Source organism: Zerene cesonia, chromosome 20 (genome assembly GCF_012273895.1).
Source record: "Zerene cesonia ecotype Mississippi chromosome 20, Zerene_cesonia_1.1, whole genome shotgun sequence".
NCBI classification, from domain to species: Eukaryota; Metazoa; Arthropoda; class Insecta; order Lepidoptera; family Pieridae; genus Zerene; species Zerene cesonia.
Window position 1 is genome coordinate 380,759 of NC_052121.1, and position 19,887 is coordinate 400,645.

At 32.8% G+C, this 19,887-nt stretch overlaps 1 protein-coding gene across 1 annotated transcript in view; it reads right to left on the bottom strand.

Annotated features, from left to right (window-relative positions):
* The window catches only part of LOC119835198 (ankyrin repeat domain-containing protein 29), a 34,112-nt gene that overhangs the window by 5,375 nt on the left and 8,850 nt on the right, over window positions 1-19,887 (bottom strand). Inside the window, exons 2-3 of the mRNA XM_038359896.1 lie at window positions 4,145-4,255; window positions 26-124 (exon numbers count right to left, since the gene is read on the bottom strand). Coding sequence (XP_038215824.1) covers window positions 26-124; window positions 4,145-4,255 — 210 coding nt within the window. The remainder of the gene's footprint in view (window positions 1-25; window positions 125-4,144; window positions 4,256-19,887) is intronic.

A 19,887-nucleotide genomic window follows, 5' to 3' on the forward strand; every position in this document is an offset into this window, starting at 1 on the left:
ATAATAAATAGCAAATATAACGTACCGTCCTGCAACAGGCGGGGTCCGCGCCCTGCGCAAGCAGCTCCTGCACGCACTCCGTGTGCCCCATCGCTGCTGACAGAATCAGCGGCGTGGTGCCGTCCTGCAATGTCACATTTTCATTTCAGGAACCATGGAAGGTCGTTGTGGTTTTATTGGAAGATATAAGTTTATGGGTATCTTAAAATGTGAAGCTATGTGCAGTTACAGCGTTATGTTAGGCGTATATAATTTGCTATGTTACAGTTAAATCTATTAAAAATAAAGTGTCTGGACGCTTAAAATTTTTGGGCATTATCTGGAGTTACTACTTCAAAGAAAATCTAAAATATTTAAAATAAATTAAAGTTCATGTGACTTAAGGCTAATTATCTCACTATGCCACCCTATTGTAGCAAAAAATATAAGACGTTTTCAATTCTCCCAAGTTTTTTGTAAGAGTTAACGTGCAGTTGTTATCAAAGCAGGTTGGTCGATAAATAATAAAGGCAGGAAACACTGCCATATAGTTAACGAGAACACATCCAATAAGCGATGGCGTGATGAACGAAACAACGGCACCACAGCAATCAGTTAATCAATGTGAAATGAACATTCGCAGCGCTCCAGTAAGCGCAGCTCTTGTTACGTGTTTGTATGTAAATGGGATCTCTGGACGCGACGCAGCGTGACTGCTTTTTCTGGATTCTCCGAACCCAACCTCGCTGATACAGGATGCGGCGGTTTCTATGCAATTGTTTTTTTGGTCAGAACAGATTGCATAAACAGTTGCGCTTGTGTGAGAGAAACATCTGACGTAGGATTTTCACCTCTTGTCTCACTATCCAGTGATTAAACTTTCTTTAAATAAATAGATATGACTGTAAGAGTAACCTTATAACTATACTGTTATATATATTGTTAGAATAGCGCCACATTTACACACTCAGCTTTGTATGATGAATATGGTAAGAAAAATTATGGAAAACCAAAAATGCTTACACATGCAAATGCCATAAATTTGGATCAACTAAGTCTGTAAATAAAGAATAAATAGCTACAAACTTAACCATGGTTGTGGAATAACGAGATAATTAGTACAGATAACCCAAAATCACGCCGAGTAATATGACGAAGAAATATGCAAAACATTAGCAAGACGGTAAACAGAAATCAGTCACGCACGTTGCTATCAAGGTTGCAACGGTGAAATATTATGTAGGGCCGGCAAAAAGTCGATCCATCATAATGTAGACCTTTCTCCTTACGTAACCACGAAGCGGCCACAACAATCTTTGATGTTTCGGCTATTATCTCGAGTTAATGTTTGTTTGTCGTGGAAAATTTAATGTATTTTTTTAGCATGATTTTTATAAGCTTATGTTAAAGAAAGTGGTGGTCTTTTACTTTATAAGGCATACGGATGGTAGGATTACAGATGGTAATTGTTTTGCATTGCTAATATATATTTTTAGACAAATAAGATGAAAAAGCGTCGTGTTAGTTAGAACACTATGTAGAGCGAGCTCCATTTTCCGAAAGAGCTTAATGTATCGCACTGCGCTTTTATAGGTCACATCTGGACAAAAACACATTCCGTGCTTTCAGAAACGGAATTGTCATATACGACGAATGCATATTTGTTTACATTTGTTTAATTACTTTGAAATGCAAATTTTTAAGACTAATGTTATAATTATTCTTAATTTATGAATGTAATGACGGTCGGATTAATGCAAATATGGCGTTGAATTTCATATATTTCAATGACCGTGAAATATGAGCATTTTATTATTTCATAAATACGTTGATGTCAATGAACCTATATTTACGTAAAGATGTTAGTCTATTAGCAATAATTTGAAATGCGTAATTAAGCGATCGGAAGCGGAGCTCTTGGGAACCGTTGATATTTATTTTAGGTTTTCATTGGCAAACACGTTAATTAAATAAATAAGATAGCTATTTTTAACAATAAAAAAATTGACTGCTTACAAATTGTTAGAATTAGACCAAATTTATTTATTTATTTATTAGCAAGTACAAATATTACATTCACAATGATGCTCTGCCTTCTTGCTTTGCCTTAAAAAAAGATTCATAAAAATCGGTTACCCCGGAAAAAAGTGAAAGGTAACAAACCCAAAAAAATACAGTCGTTTTGATAACTTTTATTGAAATCGATTGAAAAATGGTTCTCCATGCTATTTTATAATAAAATAAAAAACTATAAAGATTAAAAGTTTAAGAACATATTTTTATAATTCTAATTGTTTAGTGCGATCTTTAGAAGATGAAATGGAGCACGAAAAATACAGCTTTACAAAGTATATAAATATGTATAAAGCAATTAATTTGAACAGTATCTAATAATACACGTCTAATTATTGCCATAATTTCGTTCACGTTTAATTTTAATAGATACTCTTTTACCAGCAATCCTTATTGTTTTGTTTTTATAGCAGCTTTTGAATGTATCTGCCTAAAATGTATATGATATATTTATGTCCTATGTGTAATAGTGTACAATACAACCACCTTTTCGGTAAAGACAAATGTTATGAGTACATTACGTATCGTTTTCTCTTGAATTAATTATCATCTTGCGTTATACGTTCCAGAATTTCAATTTCAAAAGCCGCAACGACTATTTTTAATGCATAATAGTACTTCACAGTAAGTCATAAAGCACTCCGCTACCTCGTTAACCTACAAAGCGCTGTTAAATACACTTAAACGTTAAAACTTCATATTTATTTCACTTGTAGTTAACGCATTGATGCAATGATGGAAGTCTGTTTTACTAGAACATGATGCATTTAAACAACAGGATTCTATAAATATTGGTGTGGTTTAAAATAGTCCAGACAGTTGCTTCCTGTGTGCTAATTGATTTTTAAGTTCAGAGGAAACTTGTCATATTTTGTGGAAGTTTTATCACATGAAAATAAAATGTTGATTATTTGTTATTTTGAGCATACACAAAGGTTTATAAATATTGGACGTACACAACCCAGACAAATACAATTTAAAATATTATATTTACTTTCTATGAATATCATAACTACGTGAAATTTAATATGTTATCGCTTTTACTTTGCCTGGATTTCCAATTTTCCACACTCGCCAAGCACAGGTAACACAGAAATATTATCAGATTGTATGGGTAGAATCATGAGTTCAATAAAACAAAAAAATGCATCGGATAAATCTCGAAACTTTACATATAAAGTTTATAAATACTTGCCATTCTCAAAACAAATTTCGCAAGCTTCTAATAAATTCCACACGTGTTAAATTTGCATACCGGACGTGTGACTTTCGACGCTAATCCGCTCCGATTTATATTGTTTTTCGACGGATTTCGTTTTAGCAATGCAGCAGGACAGGTTTTAAGTTTTTGAGTATAGTTCGTATTTATAGGCGTTGTCAAATAAACCAGTACTCACATGTCTATGTGTCACAGTTATGTAAAGACCTAGTTATTCACTTTTTTAACGAAAGCCGTTCATTTGACAAAGAGTAGGCGTTATGTAGTTACACGTTTATTTAAAGTGTCTAAATTTCTAAATCTTTAGTGTTCTTTTATTGTTTTTGATGCTAGAGTCTAGAAGTCAAAAGAATGTGTGTGTAAATATCTAGTCTGTACAGTTAGTATTTTTTATTAATAATAGACAGAAAATCACCGCAGTTTTGTACCATATCTCATATATATATATATATATATATATATATATATATATATATTTCCAGGCGGTATGACTGAGTCTAAGCCGATTATTAAATGTTATTTTTTTACCCTATTTATGCACGTAACAATGATCCTGTTTTTTCCTTTACTTTCTATCTAACTTTGGAGTTCCTTGCCAATGCTTTTTAGAAGAAGTGGGTTTCTGATTCGGTGGTAGTTTTAATAATTACTCTTCCTGCTTACTTGTAAAAGTAAACGTGATTTAAAACGTTTATAGCTTAAGTTTAAGTTTTCATATCTCAATACACATAAATTTCGTGTCACGTTCTTTATCCGAGTTGTACTCCTAAACTACCCAACCGATTTTAATCAAATCTGCACTCTATGTGCACTTTGATCTAACTTAAAAGATAGGATAGTTTTTATTATTTCAATTAAGCTAGTAACACTTACTCGATCTCTAGAGTCAATATGCACTTTGCCGGTATCCAACAGTTGTCTCAGCCTGTCGCAGTCTCCGCGCAGCGCCGCGAGGTGGAACTGCACGTCAGTGCGAGATTCTTTCTGAAAATACCATAATACAGTTCTATCAATTAACCTAGAAAATTCTAGTCGTGTGTACTTAGTAGTTGCAATACATTTAATTGAACAAATAAGCCACTGATTGGCGATATAACATGTATATACACGTGTTATGCGTTACGTTAGGCTGTGGTTATTTTTAGAAAAATCAATATTTCTTTTATATAACTTGGTGATATATTATGTCATTGACAAGACTAACTAGTATTTTTACACTGAGTTAACCTATGCTATGCAGGCACTAAATCTAATAAGAAGAAAATAATTAGTTGAGCATATGATATTTGGTTTGTTTTTTATTTAGATACCTAACTATTTTGTATTTTAATTTCTTACACATTTGTTTGTGCAAACTGTAATTCCACAATTGCGTAATAAAAGTTAATCATTACCCACTTTTTGTATGTGTTTATCCATCTATTTCTTATTATTTAGGACCTATAATATCAATTAGAAGAATAACCAAAATTGCGTAATCTCCTTGTATAATAAGAGGCCCAGATCATTCCTTACCAATCAGCTTCACGCGTTTAGCTGCAATCATACCTTGTAACATTGAAAAAACATCCAATAAATCATAATCACAGGTCATTTACGTGAGCTCTATATTAATAACCGGTGCCATATACCGAGTCATGCGCTGACATTCGCAGATGTGTTTATCGCATCAATGGATAGTTGCCGCGTTATCAACGGTACAAATAACTGTTGTGTTGTGTCAATCGCGCGCGCGCAACTGATCTTATGTAAAACTATTTTTCATTGACGATAAATGCGATAAAGATGAGAATTATTTACATATGATTGTATGATCATTACAGCTGAACGATTTGATAGCGGTAGAGTGAAAGAATTGTTGTTGCAAATTATTTTATAATAATAACGAAAACTACATGTAATATTTACTTTGATTACACGCATACTTCGAATTGATAAAAGTGAATAAATCAAATCAAACTCCAACATGTATTTATTCAACTAGACTTCGATAAGATGGGTTTTTGAAATATAATTTAAGTTTCGACACGCAGTTTCTTCAGGGAAGATCCAACAAGAAACTGTAGTTGCTCTTTTAAAATCATATCAATGTTACTACATTTTACATTTACAATAATCATATGAGAGATATGTGAAACTTCTGGCTATCCGTCATATCACTACAAATAAGACAATAATGACAATAATTTATATTGAAACAGCTATATCAAATGATAAAACCTAAAGAAGTTTGACCGTACATTAAATTCTAAGATCCAAGAGGTCAAAACACGTGAGAATATCAAATAGTCACCTTGAAATAAACAAATTAATGACGACAATCGTCAAGTAAATAGCAGGTAATAAACATAGTACCTAGACGTATGTGCTAATTTAATTCATCCTGCGGCGAAGTCGTTAATGGTGATGGTATTTTATCAGCGTGAGACTGTGATTTATCAACTTCGTTCACGGAAATGATGATTATTACATCTGAGAATAAACCACATGCTTTATATGTTTTTAATGTAACGAACGAATTTGAAGGTTTTAAGTTTATACAAATTATGTGATTATGGAATCCTTCCACGTTATACCATAAACGTAAATTAAAATAGAGCCTATATTTCCATTACTATAATGGCTGACAAATCATCAGCTTAATATGAATTAGATTAAGATTGTTAAGTTGGCAATTGCCTGTATATTTTACGTATCTATTAAGAAAACAAACATTTATCTCAAAATGATTACTACTATAGTTAATAGCATAAGAATGCTTAAAAAGTGGACCGGTTAAGGACAGCTCAAACGGCATATAGTATTGTATGCAGCAGTTAAAATTATTACCACAATAATAAAAAGTTTGAATTTGATTAAAATGCATTTTTACGTAATCGTACTTTGCTCTAAAATTGTGTATATTACCGAAATTAATGACTAAAAACAAAGCACAATAAAGCACATTTTCATGGGAATTAAAAACACACATTTAAAAAGAATTTTACAATACCGATATAAGATGCAGATGATTTTGATGCTGAATGATTTCAACGTATGTAAAGCAATAGTAAACACGTTTACAGATACATAAGAGCGGTCATAATAGTTGAGTCGTTTCTTAGAGGACTATAATTTGTGCTTTCAATGGAGACAGCAGAATTATAGCGTCTGGCATGATCGTTTAACTTAATGACCAATCATTTAGACGGACATACAAATTAAAACTATCTTGTTTGTCTGGTGTTCTATAGGTACATTTGTAAGGGAATGATTTAATATATGGGAACGGGTGGAAATGTTATCATTGATTGAGTGGTAGATTAATGAATACAAGTCTTAGTATACGGGCAATGTTTGTATTTATTGCTTTAATCTAGAACAAAATATGTCTCCATAAATAGTACAATCATTTATTAATCATTTATGAATATAAGTAAATTTTGTTATGTAAAAAACGTTGCGTATATTTAAACGAATATATATGCCAATAATAGACTAAGTAAATTAACCTGGCTGAATATACCTTGCGAAAGTTTTATAAGTTTAGCCAAGGACCGTTGATTAGCCAAATTCCCTAGAAGTTCCCTTTCGTATTTGGAATTAATGCTCGGAATTCATTTATCTCGAATCGCAAACTAACGAGAAAAGAGATAACTTTGTATGAAAAATAAAATAGCCGAAAAAGTTAATAACATAGCCAAGATAGTTATTTGAAAGAATGAAAGAATAAACCATTTATTTTATTATTTCTATCCAATAAAAAGTCAGTAGCTTTGGTAACAATAAAGTTAAATGATACATAAAGTTAAGATTCAGAAGACCCATAATAGGATAATAAATAAAACCTAGATTTACGCCCCTGAAAGCTTAGGAACACTGCAATAAATTGCAATTTAACAACTGCTTTTCGAGAGCTGTGCTACTATATTCCGATACTCGTATTTGGTAGCATTTTAACATTCAAATTTACTCTTAACTTAATTTGGGTCTAAGATGTAGTTGGTATATGTCTGTTAACACTTCTTTGTGATACTAAACATTCCATGCCATGTGATTAACAAATAAGTAAGTACATAATATAACAGACTTAAACATATGTTTATTTTCAGAGTCAAAGTATATAATTAAAGAATCGTTAATTGAAAGATTACTGCACGGTATAAAATCTGAAACAGATTTTTTAAATAAAGACCGGCGACCGGCGACCGACTGGCGACCTTTTTTCAAAATCTGACGTAAAATTCACTCACTCAATAGATGTTAATGTAAATTTGTCAAAATATATAAGTATTTGATACTTGTTATTTAAGATAAACTATGCATCATGTATCTCATTAGTACGTTAGTGCTATATTAAAACAGTTTACTGAAATAGTACACCACTTATGTTAATTGTTGTTAATTTATTTATATCCACTTGGATAAGAATGATAAGTTACAACTGTTAAAAATTTTAAAAACTATATAAAGTACACCCGGATGGAAACACGACAGTATTTAAAAGTCAATATTCATAATGGAAAGTATAACTCCAAATAAGACGTGAATGTAAATGTTTTCGCCTGTTGCATCCTCTTGACACTGATTTTTGTAGAAGCCTCATAAATAGAGATGTTCTATTTTGCTGTTTTTGTTTGTGTAAATTTCGGCATTTTTGTCATCAACATCTTATAATTTTATGAATAATTCAATAGGTTCATAAATGTCAAAACAATTTTTTCTGGTATTGATTTCTTATGTATCATCGTGACATGCTATTTCAAATTTTATAATAAATATAAGTAAGATGACTAGGTATGCAACTATTAAAAGAAAGCTGTTATTAAATCCAAATTATAAAAATTACACTTCCTCTACGTTTCATAGTCAAGTAAAGGGAAATGTGAAGAATTGCTCTTGGCAACAAACAGCAATAAAACAATGTTTGAAGACGGTTACCATTTTCTCTGTGATCTAGATGAAAGTGGAAACATAATGCGAAAGAAAAATAGGATAATATTAAATAATAGTTTTATTACATCCAATTTATATCCAAATATTTGCAGTTTTAAATGTCGGAAATATTAGAAAAACATAAAGCACGATGTATTTATAGGAGTGCCCACTATTTGTATTGCTAAATAAGGTATTAGCATTTTCAAAAATAAGCTTTTCCTAACATCAGATAAGAATTAGTTAGGTGCAAGACTAAATGTTAATAATTGGTCACGTACATAATTCTTACACTACATGAAATTTTTTAAAATTTGATAATCGAGCAAATAGCGACACGTTATAATAAAACTATGAAGCTGAAGAACCCTTAGAAGGTTGCGTCACTGGGAGTTTATTTTCAATTTATCACTTAGTTAGAAACCCAAATAAATACACGAGCCTGAAAATAAAATGCTTTTTTCTAGAAAACATCCGGAAGTGATTATAACAAATAATGAGTCAGTCCCGATTCACGCGGCTTGAATGCCGAGCTGCGATTGCAATACCCACAGCTAATTCTGATGCAAATGCATTAAGTCAATGTAACTTTCGCCTGAGTCATATGCTTGACCCCGCGATCCTTGCAGGAATACGGTTCGCACAGGAGCGGCAAACCGGTCCTAGCATGAGCGGAGATGCTAACTAGGGTTATTGCACCTTATTATGCGACGATCAACCCTGGAGAAGACAGAATTGAAAATTATCTTTAGACTATGGAAAAGTACGTGTGTATGAGAGTCGAAAGTCCCATATAGGTAGTCCCTAGTAGGGTATGGGGCAGATGATGTACATCTCTTTCGCTGATCGTTTTTATCTGTGTCCTATCAGACAGAGACTTTTTTTGTGAGTCTCCACCGGGAATCGAACCCAGGGCTCCGCGGTTCTAAACTCACGTGTTATCCAAGGAGGCGATCGACGTATACTTGTCCATTTTTTTTTGTTATAAGTATGTAGTATACATACGATCTCACAAAAATGGCACTGCTTGTTTATTAGTAGCACCAGCCAGTGGCTTCGCGTGCTATCTTCCTGGGGCAGCCTATTTACTTGCAGCCAAAACTAAGTATATAAAAAAGTTTCACCGTGAACAGAAAGTAGTAGGTATAGGACTCCTTTTTTATTTTAAGAAAACATGGAACAGAAGAATTTAAATTTATGTGCTCGATCCAGTATATTGCCGAAATGAATACTGTGTATTTCTACTAAAAAAATCAGCGATCCAGCGGCTGCAAAAATGTTATTATTAAAAGTTCATAAAATACAACAAAAAATTGCACGCCAATACGCGCCTAATTGCATTTTCACGGTAGTAAAAACATAATATGAATGAACGTACGCGATATTGTAGCTATTAAATAAATCAAATATTGCTTGTAATGATGATACGAAAATAGAACAACAATAAAAGGGCCTGTATACAACTCTAATATGGATAACGATTTCTTACTGCAATATATAATGTCATAATTTAAATATCATTCGAGGTACTTTTTAAATTGTTCGCGTAGATTAAGGCATCATAGAAGTTTAAACTCGACAACAGTGTCAAAAGCTATGATCGATGGCAACCATAACACGCTTTCACCGCAATTAGATGTTTTAATTTGTGGTTGCATTCTCCGCCTCCGCTTATGTAACCATGATATATGGTCTGTCAAATCAACGTCTACTTACGCCTTGCTTTTAAAAGAATTAGCTGTAAGAAGACTTTAAATTTCCGAACTGTTAGCACCACAGCTTAAATGTTGCATTTTTTATCTTGTAAGGCTTTTGAAATATATAGGTATAAATAGACATTAAGACACAAGAAGAAATCCATTTTTCGTACTTTTTCCAATTTTTTTGAATCCTGAAACGTTTTAGTTACCTTTTGGGAAATCATATATCTTTTAACATATAAACGAACTAACTACTAATAGATGTGATTCAAATCATTCCGTTCTTTCGTGTACAAATATTATACAACAATAAAGCGATTAGTAGAAAGGGAACCGCGCCAAAAATATCCATAATAGTTCATAATACCCTACGTAATTAAAGCCAATGGTCAGTCATTCACACCTACACAACAATAAGACAATGAACGCGCCTGACCCACATCTCATAATAGCAAATTAAGATTACGATTACACGTCCGTTACGCAATGCCAAGTTGAGATATAGATTCGGCACGATTATCCACTGATGAACTTCGTAGCTGTGAGATATGTAACGTCGGAAATTATATCGGTTTATCGAACTTATAGAATGAAAAGAACTGCTTAAAAATTTCTCATTATATGAATTGTAATTAAACACAGAAAACATCTACGAATTAATGAACTATTTCCAAAATTAAATGGCACTTTACGGGGACAATATCAATTGTATGCTTATTGTTTTTAAGCTGCCAAATTTGCCAAGTTGACAAATACGCAGTTCCTTCCTTCTGCCCCGGAGCTGGCGTGTTCCAGTCTGTTCTGTAGCGTGCCAACTCCCCTCAAATGTGGATAAGGAAACGTCGATAGATCGACGTGACGTGACAATTATTTAAGATTTTCCGGTGTCGCCAATAATTTGATACGACAAACTTTCTATATAATCTTCCATATTAGTTGGGCAGCGATATTGTAAGCACATATTTGCACGCGACCCGAGCCATCGGTGAAAGTTGTCTTTTGACACCGATTGCACTCCTTTATTCGAGCAATTAGATTAGTAGATATCCTTTTAAATTTTCTATCATCTACCGATAAGAAATCTTTTTATAGTTTAGAATTTTATAGTCAACATTTCTTAATTTCAACAGTATTATTGTATTAACTTCTTCATACTTAATCATGAGTTTTATACCATTGATAATTAAATGCTTAATAATCATTTCAATAGATGGCGCGGGGTGTTCCTTAGGCACACAATATCGAAAGAGTAGAAGAAATTCGATTGCTGAGGCGGGATCACGGATGGCTAAGAGTACGAGTAGTAAGAGTACGTCTAGTACGTTGTTACGGTAAGGCAAAAAGACGCAGCCGCAGACCATGTGATCAAATTTTTTATATTCTTTCAAAATTTATTCTTCATACTTTTTTGGCTGTCTTCGTAGAAGTGCTCTGAAGCAATTGAAATACCAAATTTCGTCAGACGTACTATTTTTAATATCTCCAACAACTTAAGTTAATTGAGCCTCTTTAAAATTTTAGCAAATGAAAGTAATTTGTATTAGCCTTGGCCTACTCTATTAACTGGAATTATTAAGACCAAACTGGTTCATAGAACTCATACAGAACTATATGAAATAGATCAATTGAATACAATGTCATTTTGTTTATCATTACTGTTACTATTTCCACGGCAATTTGTTTTATGAAGTAGGCCTAGGTTTATACTTTCGTTTCGTTTGATAAAAGAATGAGAGTGTCCTATGTCGTATTTGGGTAAGGGGTAGATGAATTCTACATCGGCTTGATTATTTTACAAACAGATTTTTCAGTCAACTGTCCCATGTATACTATCCGAATCCGAATCTAGGCTATTTGTCTCCAAAGGAGATCGGAGCTCTTGGTTTTAACCTATATATAGGTAAGAGAGATTTATTTATATATAAATGGGAGATTTTTCCTGTTTATAGTGAAGAGTTAATACTCTGTAGGAACAATAACGGTAATTATATACAATATTCATCTATATTATTGTGTATCTCGAATATCGAAGTAGGAACAGCGCAATAGATTAGTCTACTAAGATTAGAGACGGATTGCAGCAAAGATGAAGCATGAAATTAATAATTGACTGTCATAACAGTGAGCAATCATGATGAACACTACGGCCACAACGAGTTATGGTTTTAACCTGTATGTATGTGTTTTTATTTATATTCCTTGTATATTATTTATCATAAAGGGATTATAGCAAATAATGTATTGTTATAATATATAGCTTTTGCCTTTGGCTTTACCCGCGTAGACAAGGAAAAATGGTCAGCACGAGGTTTTTCTTCGATCCCATAAGAAATCCCTACCTACTAATATTATAAATGTGAAAGTTTGTAAGGATGTGTGTGTATTTGTTGCTCAGTCACACAAAAGCTACTGAACCTTTTGCAATGATATTAAATACGTGGATAGCTGGACAACTGGAATAACATATAGGCAACTGTTTAGCCCGATATTCCTACGGGATGCGGACTTACGCGGGTAAAACCGCTAACGCAGCTAGTCAAGGATAGAAACTCCTTTCTCGGGTCTCAAGCGATCTCTGTACTAAGTTCATCCATTGGTTCAACTGTTGAAACAAGAAAAAGAGGCAGACAAATATATTTTCTTTAGGATTTATAAATATTAGTAGAGGTTTTACGCCAAATCAAATATTTGATGAATTTTAAATTTGTCAGTGCTTATGATCCAATTTCATCCAATTTTAGATCCAATTTTAGATAACTAATGTTAGAAATATGCAGTGAATGTTTAAACATCATGCGTAACTATAAGAACGAACTTCACGTAAATCTTATTTTTACGGCAATTGGTAGTTCGAGATTCGGCGGTGCTTGTAATGTTTTTTTAATAGTAAGCGTCATAGCCGCTCTGGAAAGTAATTGTTTTTAAGGTTCAATTGAAAATTTGAATAAAAAATGTTGCGTTGCCAATCAGAATCATTACGACACTGTTTGTTCACAAACAATAAGTAATAAGGAAAAGATAAAATAACGCAAATCTTTTTACAATTTATAACAATTATTGAGTACACTATTAAGCAAAGTCATTCCCACGTCTGTATGTTTGAATGTTTAAATCTTTAAAACTACGCAACGGATTTTGATGTTTTTTTTCATAGATAGAGTGATTCAAGAGGAAGGTTTATATACATAAGAACATCAATTAAACTACTCCGAATTTAACGCGTTCGAAGCCGCGGGCATTGCTAGTAATTTAATAAATAATACCTGTGACATAACATTGTATATTATACTTTTACTACTTGACTGGAACTAGGTCTTAAATGCCAATGCACCTGCCGTATTTATAGCAGTCACTCGTTCACGTTAATATACAACGATGCTTAAATCTAATTATAAAGAATTTATGGAAATGAAATATTAATACAAATAATATGTATAATAATATATAAAATACTTTTCAATCGACTTAAAAAGATGAGGAGGTTCTCAGTTCGTCTGCATTTTCTTGTTTGTTAGTAGAACTTTCGACTGGTCGATTTTCAGGATTCTCTTTTATTTAGAAGCTGCCTTCCATGCGGTCCCATTTTTATTTGATCTAATACTGACAATTTGAAGAAAGTTCTTTGTAAAAAATAATTATCATGTTGCACCTCATTTAATATCTTGTCTCGTAAAGGTATTTGTAGTGGAGGTAAAATAGAAAATTCTACCTTTGTTCCGCATGGACAAAGGTCCCAGCGAGTCAACTGTTAGACCAACGTATAGAATAAAGATTTTTTCATCTACAGCTTAAAACTGAAACATTTATTAATTCAACTAGACTTTCAGAAGTGCTACCGGATCGAAAAGCAGTTTCTAGAGAAGAGACAAGAAATAAGAAACTCTCTAGTTGTTCTTTTAAAATCATCAACATGGGACCTAGAATCTAAAGAGAAAAAACATATGTGGTATTTCTACCCAAAAAGCAGTAACCATAACAAAATAAAATAACTAAATCCGGAGTAGGTTCTTCAGGATCAATCTAGAAACATTCCGATGTACATAAATCCCATCCATTCCAGCAACCTACCCTATAATTCAGCATGATGTCAATCAAAGTAAACATCTCAGATCACTAGAGCCGGTGCCGAATTTAGAGCATGCTGTAGAAATGGAGAGTTGTTTACATCCGCCGGCACGTCCTAGACTTTTTGTGGTCGATAGGGTTGCCACACATTTGATTCTGATAGCTACCATATCTTTAAAACGAATATTTAGTACTTATCCTATTGATTACCTTATCTATACAGATATACTTTTTTGTAAAACATTATAGGACATTATTAATAATTCTAGCTAAATATTAACAAAAACCCTTTATTTTATAGTCCAGACAGATCTAGGCCTTATATCGTCTGATATAGGTAGGAATTGCATGAATATACCAAACTTATAATTATTTATAAATTTGAGTTATTTGTAAACCCATGGCTTTACATAAAAAATTTCGGTGTAAAACATATTTTTGTATTAAATGATGCATGTATGTGTATGTTGCATACAGTATGTTTATGAAATGAAATTAATTAATTTGTTAGAATTGTGGAAAAGAGGTAGGAGATAAGAAAAAGATCGACAACTGGAAAGGAGGAATGGACTGGGAAATGTATAATTAATCTGTAATGTAATGTATTGGAAGTTTTGATTACACATTAAAATTCGAAACTTCCAATATCAATCATTATTGATATTGGAAGCTCGCGTATTTCTATATATATAAAATTCTCGTGTCACAGTTTTCGTTGCCATACTCCTCCGAAACGGCTTGACCGATTCCTCTGAAATTTGGTAAGCATATTGGGTAGGTCTGAGAATCGGCCAACATCTATTTTTTATCCCGATATTCCTACGGGATACGGACTTACGCGGGTGAAACCGCGGGGCGCAGCTAGTTATTATATAAGTGTTGCCATTAAATGCATCTAAATGGTCACTGTACTGAGCACCGTTGTCTTGACAGTTACTGTCGCAGCCGCACAAAAGCACTGTTATTGTTTTTTTGCTGACTTACATAACTTGTCCTATTTCTCAGCGAGCCGCGCTTGCTGGCGTTCATTTTTTACTCTCTCGTTTTGGCTGTAGTTCAAATGTTGAGACAATTTTTTTACATGTGTGTTTGTGGATATGTGTGCGTTGTTTTTAATTGTATAATGTTGATTTGCAATTGTGGATGTTTCATTTCAACTTGGCTATGATTTAATTTTGTTTTAGCTAGTTTTCATATGGAATGTTAATAGACGATCAACTATTTGAAACCTTTACTCAAAAAATCGATTCAACTAATAACATAAAGTTGGCTTTATAATGACCCAATTAGCGCATTGGTGCACGGACTATTGCCCTCAAGGCTACAGTATTTTTCAGTATATGATATATGTTATGTAATATAAAAGTTTTGTAAAGTTGGTTTGTTAGTTGGTTGGTTGGTTAGTTGGTTTGTAAAATAAAATTGAACGATACAGTTTACGTAGTCTTATATGAAATATCCAAAAAATTTAAAAATGTATTAATTCAACGACCAATTTGTTAACAATATATATTTATCTGTATTAGAATTTTAATTTATAATTTTAACTATCCAAATAACGTTTCATTTCACAATAATTATAAATGGTAAGGTAATTGAAATTTGCATGTAAAACAGAACAATAAATACGAATACATTTAGCAAACAAAGCCACGAGTTTATTTATGTACAGCCAAGTTAGTCATGCTCTGTATACATAAGCTAATTATCTACACGATGTTACATTTAATGCGTTATCCGTTATTTCAATTGGTAGAATATCATAAATATATGAGTATATATTTACGCAATATTGAAGTTTGTAGCTTCGGTATGCGCTACGAGATTTAATCGCCGTTAATAAAACATTTCCTTTAAAAAAGTTTGGATTACATTGGTGCATCCGTTTTATCTGGTAGACACAAAGAACAAATAGTTGAAAATCAGTTAGTAATTTTAAAATAATAACCGGCAAAAAAAGTTAAATATAAAATAGTGTTCTCAGATTACTCGTTCGTTGTAAAGATGTGTTTGTGTGTTTGTTGCTCTTTCACGCAAAAACTACTGAACCGATTGCAATGATATTTGGTACGTAGACAGCTTGACAACTGGATTAACACATAGGCAACTTTCTATCCCGATATTCCTACGGGATACGGACTTACGCGGGTGAAACCGCGGGGTGCAGCTACTATTATCATATAATAGAAAATCTTGTCTTCATGTTCCGTTGTAGCTTAAGCGCCAAAAGAAAATCTAGTGTAACACACAATTTACAAACCAATTGTTATTACAAAGAAAATGGCTAATGTAAACGTACACTTCAAGGCTGTACAAAAGTACGTGGAACGAGAATTTAATTGTGTTCATTGTTCCTTGTGCAAACAATGTTATGACAAGCGTACCGACATACAAAGGAATAATCCTACCACATTTATATTACTAGCGGTCCGTCCCGGCTTCGCATGTGGTGCATATACATAGCCTTGAGTACTCAGGTATAATGTAACTATCAAACTGTGAAAGAATTTTAGGAATAGCTCCAGTGGTTCCCGCGATAAGCGCGTTAAGACAAACTCTACAACTAAATGATAAAGCAAATAAAGTATCTAAGAAGTAAGAATATATAAATAGTTAATAGCAATGAAAAAAGAGGTACATTTATTTTCTGTAGTCATTTACTATGCTCATAGAATTGAAAAGCTGTATATTGCAAAAATAAAGAGCTTATACAGAGGTCAGTTTCATAATCGCAAAGTTCGATGTACCTTCGGTCGTGCCCTTAGTTTTTGTGCTCGCTGCGCCGGCGCAGCTGTCAGATGCATTGCGCAAGGCGGCTTTAGTTGGAGCAAATTGCATTTTTGTCTAAGCTGCCATACTATACTGCCCTAAACGTATAATAAAACTGTAGCGAAACTATTTATGAACATTAAATATCTGTTAAATAAATTAATCGCTTTGTAATATAAATGTTTTTAAAACACCAAAGCAATTAAACTGTTTGTATGCGCGCCAATCACGTAAAAACCACTGTGCAGATTTTCAACAAATACTAAGTGTTAAAAAGACCAAGTTTATGTTAATCTTATAGGATATATAATATTTGAGATAATAAGAGGCGTTCGATACAAGTAAAAGGAAATAAATAAATTAAATTACAAGGATAGTATGGTAACGCGTACTTAAATAAAAAAAAAGATTGTCTTGCAATAACCACAATGACTAATCGTGCTAACGAATCAATTAACATTAAGCATCAGTGGTTACGGCTCAAGGTAACCCTTAAGTACTCAATCATTAAAAGAGTTCCCAGCCATTCAATTAAAATAACCACGGAAGCAAACGTATCGACTTTTCTAAATAACTTGCGCATTTACAGAGCCTTGGCATTAACCTATAGTAATAAATAACTTATTTGGCAACTGTTATTTGCCGTCTAATATTACGCTTAAGGTCACAACAAAAATTCAAGCTAATGGAAAAACGACTTCAATCGCTGCAAAACTTTCTACAATTTTCATTTAGAAAATCGTTACATTTCAAAAAATCTAATTAAATTATATTCCAGTTGCACTTGATCTCCGAAATAATATCTAAAAAACTTTTTTTTTATAAAATACCTGAAAAAATATGAGCAATTTATTTTCATAGTAAGTACATAAAAGTTTTAGCTCGAAACGGTACAACGGAATGTTTAATAACAGCATTCTTCAAAAGCTCGACTTCTATAAGAACTTTAACATATCCATACAAGATAAATAAATATTTCCGAAATGCCTCTTTAACGATATAAATTTTATCTCTAATTAGACAAAAACAAGTTTTTACTGCAAACAAGGAAGAAACTTGATGCCTACAGTTTTTTGTTCCAACCAGTTTTCTGACGACAAAAACTGACAATCATTAAACAAAACAGTCATAAGAGTATACCTAAAATGTGTATTGTAACTAGGCTATAGAGACTACTTACTAATAAATAACGTGGGACCTAGCACATGGTTTGGGTCATAATGACAATATTGTTGCTATGGTAATATTGCGTTGTATGAATATGTTTTTAGTAGACCTTCAATATTGAAGAAAAACTTGGTCAGAATTTCAACGGGTTGATGATTTAGGAAATCATTAAGAAAAGATGGCAAGGGGTGAAGAAGGCAAAGGATATTCGGATAGTGTGCGGTAAAATCACATATCGGGATGAAAAGTTGCCTATATGTTATTCCAGTTGTACAGCTGTCTACGTACCAAATTTCATTGCACTCGGTTCAGTAGTTTTTGAGTGAAAGGGCAACTAACACATACACACATCCTTACAAACTTTCCCATTTATAATATTAAGTAGGAAGTAGGATAGGATAGCAAGTACAGAGTTTCTTGCCGGCTCTTCTCTGTAGAAACTGCTTTCCGAACCGGTGGTAAATTTTAAAACTATGTTATGACGATTCAAAATCACTTCTATAAGAAGTCTAATTGAATAAATAAATGTTTGAGTTTTGAGTATAATGGAAATACAATAATGTGTGGATTCAAAATTATTCGTTATTATACACTACAGAAAACTGGAACTAGAAATCTGGGCCAATTTATAGTTAGTGACTACATCTAGGAGAATCTATACTTTATTACTTGACATGTCTTTTCAGATATATTTTTTCTATCTAACAATCTAAACACGAATTTCATATCAAAAAATTATCAGAATTACAAAGTTAATAGGATCTCTTGACATTCCACGGACCGGACGGCATAAATACAAAAAACTTTATGAGCAAATTGCCTAACTTCCCTTATTAACATCAAAGGATGTCATGGGAACGATGCGGAGCCATGAGTTATGATATTCGTGGCATGTCAAAAATTGCTATCATGTTTTGAAGTTAAAATTAAACATATAAGAGATTTTTTGGATAACTTTCGCGCTGGTTTCAAGCTCAGAACTGCCTTTGTAAATATCTTTACATTTGATCTGCTAACGCACATTATCTGTTTAGTACTTGTGGTTTCTGAATACATTAATGTGTGATAATTTTAACGTGTATTATAAAATTTTACATATTGTGTATTTCAAAATGAAACTATCTTCCGTCATGAAATATATTCTGTTTTTTCGTTCATAAACCAACACTTTATCAGGTTATTCATCAGGCATAATAGGAAAAATCCTGAATAAATAACTAGACGTTGGGTAAAGCCCAAATCGATATCAGACGGAAAGCATACACCGACGTCACCGCATGCATTTTATTATGAAATGGAAAACTAAGGAAAATTGTATAGACTAGAAATTTTAAACAATTTTAGAAGGCTTATTTCACACCTAATGCTTTTAGAGCAAAATGATTTTTAGACTGTTGAGTTATACAAACGTCATGTAGCGATTTAAGATTAAAAGATTTGTGAAATGCAGTAAAAACGTTGTTATTTTTTTTTTGGAGGGAGATTTTCTATGGAACAAGCATATTCTAGTTATTTACTATGGAACAAGCAAGATTTTGCCCCCGATTCCCCCATGATGACCACGATTGTTCCGTCAAGAGTGCGGCAAAGTGAGAATGTTTTATTAGATTTTGTAATAATAATAATTTTATTAAGTAGCTTCTAAAAATTAAGTATAATTTTCTCAATGTCTATTATAACTTACATATTTTCTTTTGCATATAACATTTCTAATAAAGTAGGTATTACATGAACTAAAAATAATAAATTCAGAAAACAATTCAAAGACAGCCAAAACGTTCTGAATAACTTTTAACTGACCTATTCCCCCTTCCGTTCATTAAATAGTTTTCCTTTTCCTTGACAAAGCGGACAGAGCTGGTACGACAAGAAAAATAATGCAATTACATTCAATGTTTTGTTATCAATGGAATGACGTAGCGTTAGTTACGCCAGCGGAACCCTAACGTAACGCTGAGTCGACGGTTCGCACGGGAACGTATATTACTGTATGCAGCGAAT